The sequence below is a fragment of the Mizuhopecten yessoensis genome, unplaced genomic scaffold, assembly GCF_002113885.1.
Source record: "Mizuhopecten yessoensis strain PY_sf001 unplaced genomic scaffold, ASM211388v2 scaffold10409, whole genome shotgun sequence".
Lineage (NCBI taxonomy): Eukaryota > Metazoa > Mollusca > Bivalvia > Pectinida > Pectinidae > Mizuhopecten > Mizuhopecten yessoensis.
This window is the reverse complement of record NW_018408532.1, coordinates 524,406-527,455: the sequence shown is the minus strand read 5'-3', so window position 1 is coordinate 527,455 and position 3,050 is coordinate 524,406. Positions and strand designations below refer to the sequence as shown.

General features: G+C 38.4%; 1 protein-coding gene across 1 annotated transcript in view; it reads left to right on the top strand.

The window, feature by feature from the left end:
- Nucleotides 1–724: 724 nt before the first annotated feature.
- LOC110460494 (probable palmitoyltransferase ZDHHC16) overlaps nt 725–3,050 on the top strand; it is a 14,800-nt gene continuing 12,474 nt past the window's right edge. The window contains exons 1-2 of the mRNA XM_021513439.1: nt 725–775; nt 2,018–2,334. Of these exons, the coding sequence (XP_021369114.1) occupies nt 2,140–2,334 (195 nt within the window). The 5' untranslated portion in view covers nt 725–775; nt 2,018–2,139. The remainder of the gene's footprint in view (nt 776–2,017; nt 2,335–3,050) is intronic.

Genomic DNA, 3,050 nt, shown 5'->3' with positions numbered 1-3,050 from the left:
AATAACAAAAGCAACAAACAAATCGTAGACATCATTGTACAAGTATACCGGATAGAAGTATTTGACAAAAGTGTTTAATCTATTAATTTGAGAGTCTGATATAGAGGACTTTAATAGTCCTGAACCAAAAATAAACTTAACTTAACTTATATTGAAAGACCAAGTACATTTAAGGTCATTCCTCTATTAATTTGTGTATTTATGGATGAAATATTCTCACTATACATCGCGGTTATATTAGTGCCCTGCTACACTGTGACCAATTCATCAAGTTTATATCATTGCCAAAAACATAGAATACTTCATGGCAAACTGAAGGCTCTGTATGTACGGGACTTAATGTGCATCAAAGAAATCATTTGGCAACGCAACGGTAAACGTGATTGGTTTTTATCTTGATCAAAGGACGGATATCCCCTACGCTAGACGTGCGAAGGGAATCAACTCTCGAATTCTCTTGTCACATTCGCTTTTATACGGACGGTGTCCGAGATAATAATTCACTTCAAATGTCTAACTTATTTTTTTATATTAAGATAAAATCTAAATGAAATTAAATGAATTAACTCAGGGAAGTGAAAAGAAACCGAGGTCCGACTACCACAGTCAACCACACGCCGCTTTAACATCTCAACTCAGTTGCTCAATCTCGTAAAAATGAATTATATTCCGGACTTTTTATCCGTCTTTCCTCCTAGCCTCTGTATATTAGATTTGCCGGACATCGTGATCGGGGAAACGTTTCCGAATTATTGAGACAGACGAAAATATTTCGGTAGGTAGAAAAAGATGAAGTCCTGTGTAAATCAGCACATTGAAGTCTTGAAATAACAGAAATTACAATTATAGAGTACTGCTCCTCTGGAACCAAATCTGTTTCATCTACGTTTTTTATAGGTTACAGAATGGTGTAGACGATAGCTATTGTAGGCATGTCAGTGTCACCAGATCTAGACTACATGTAGCTATAACTGTACTGCTCCACATGAAGGCCTACATCAGACATCTACATGTATCTGTCAAAATGTCTAAGTCTTGTGTCAGGACCTGAGGAAATTCGGGCTACTGCATTGGCAGTCGTCCCCCCNAACAGTCTAATCACTAAAGAAATATTTTGACTACAGTAGACATGTAGCTGAGATTAGAGACCTACATGAATTCATTTAGCAGGTGAGCTGTGGTGCCTAGATGACTAGTGCTTGTTCCCACCAGTGCGCCCCACAATTTAGTCCGAATTATTCATACGTTTTATCAACTTTTTCATATCAGTCTGTCGTCGATTAACGTCAGAACTCTGGCCCTCTATAATATGCGATTCGCGCCTGGAGCCCACTTCAAACTGATATTTTAGAATCAAATCGTCACTTTCACACACATGTCGCACATGGATCGAATGATCTATTCTTTATGCACAAGATGAACATACATAACATGCCTCAAACAACCAATTCAATAACAAAAAACATATTTTTTCAAACTTACTCTGTTTTTTTATAGCCCCGCCTTCTAATGCCACGTGACTAAAATCTCGCCGGCCTACATGATAACGTTGGGAAATACCTTCGGTAACGCGAGATCTCGTCAAGTCATGTGACATTGCTCATGGCCTAATTTTCATTAAAAACATGGGTTGGTATAGAAAACGTTGGAAAATACTTTTCGTAATGATCTTTGAAACATGTTAATGATACCACCTAGTGTATAAAGAATAGATCTTTCGATCCATGTGCGACATGTGTGTGAAAGTGACGATTTGTTTTTAAAATATCAGATTGAAGTGCGCTCCTGGCGCAGGGCGCATATTTCCCGCATATTATAGAGGGCCGGAGTTCTGACGTTAATCGACGACAGACCGATATGAAAAAAGTCGATAAAACGTCAGAATAATTCAGACTACCCACAATTAAACAAACAAAAAAAGGAAAAAATATAATAATATATTATTGTATTGATCAGTGCCAGTATTTGTAAATCAGCTGTACAAAATTGAAGCACACCTTTGTGTTACCTTTTTCAGATGAGCATATTAATCTTGACCAGTTGAATAAATGACAGAGTTGAGGCAGAGAATGCAGCCCATGAACAACGTGTAGAGAATTATTTTCTACTTCCGTGGATGGACCGTGACAGTAGCTGACAATGGCTTTATTCAAGTGGAAATTATACAAATTTCCATGGCGGTTAAAAAGAAGACTGGACAATATTTTCACTTCTTTCCAGCTCCTCAGATTAACACTCTGTTATAACCATGCTACACTGTCTCCCACCCTGATACAGATCATCACCAAACCTATCATTGTAGTCAGTGATTTTTTCAACCAACAGTTTGGCAGAGTAAGTAAAAATAAGATTCTTATAAAACTCAATTCCTCACCCGCCTTTTTTTCCCTTTTAATTACATGTAATTTCCTTTGTACATTCTATGAAAAGAAACATGAAGTTCAAGACTGGGATGGACATGCACCATTCTGGATGTGATGGATCAATGATGTACACTTAGCGCTAACAGATACACTCTAACCAACCAAAGCAGATCTAGTGCTTATAAGTGTCATGTACATCAGTGATTTACAAATCCAGGTTGGTGCATGTCCATCCCAGTCTTGAACCCCATTTTTAGCTCACCTGGCACGAAGTGCCAAGTGAGCTTATGCCGTGGTGCGGCGTCCGTCGTCCGTCCGTCCGTCGTCCGTCCGTCCGTCGTCCGTCCGTCGTCCGGCGTCAATATTTTACTTTAAACGACTTCTTCTTAATAACCAAAAGGCCTAGGGTGATGATATTTAGCCAGAAGCAAACTGAGATAAAGGGCTACCAAGTTTGTTCAAATAAATGACCTTCATCTATTTTCAAGGTCACAGGGGTCAAATATGTTAAAAACTTTAAACAACTTCTTCTGAATAACCAAACTGCCCAGGGAGATGATATTTGGTCAGTAGCATGCTAGGGTGAAGGGCTACCAAGTTTGTTCAAATAAATGACCTTCATCTATTTTCAAGGTCACAGGGGTCAAATATGTTAAAAACTTTAAACAACTTCTTCTCAATAACCAA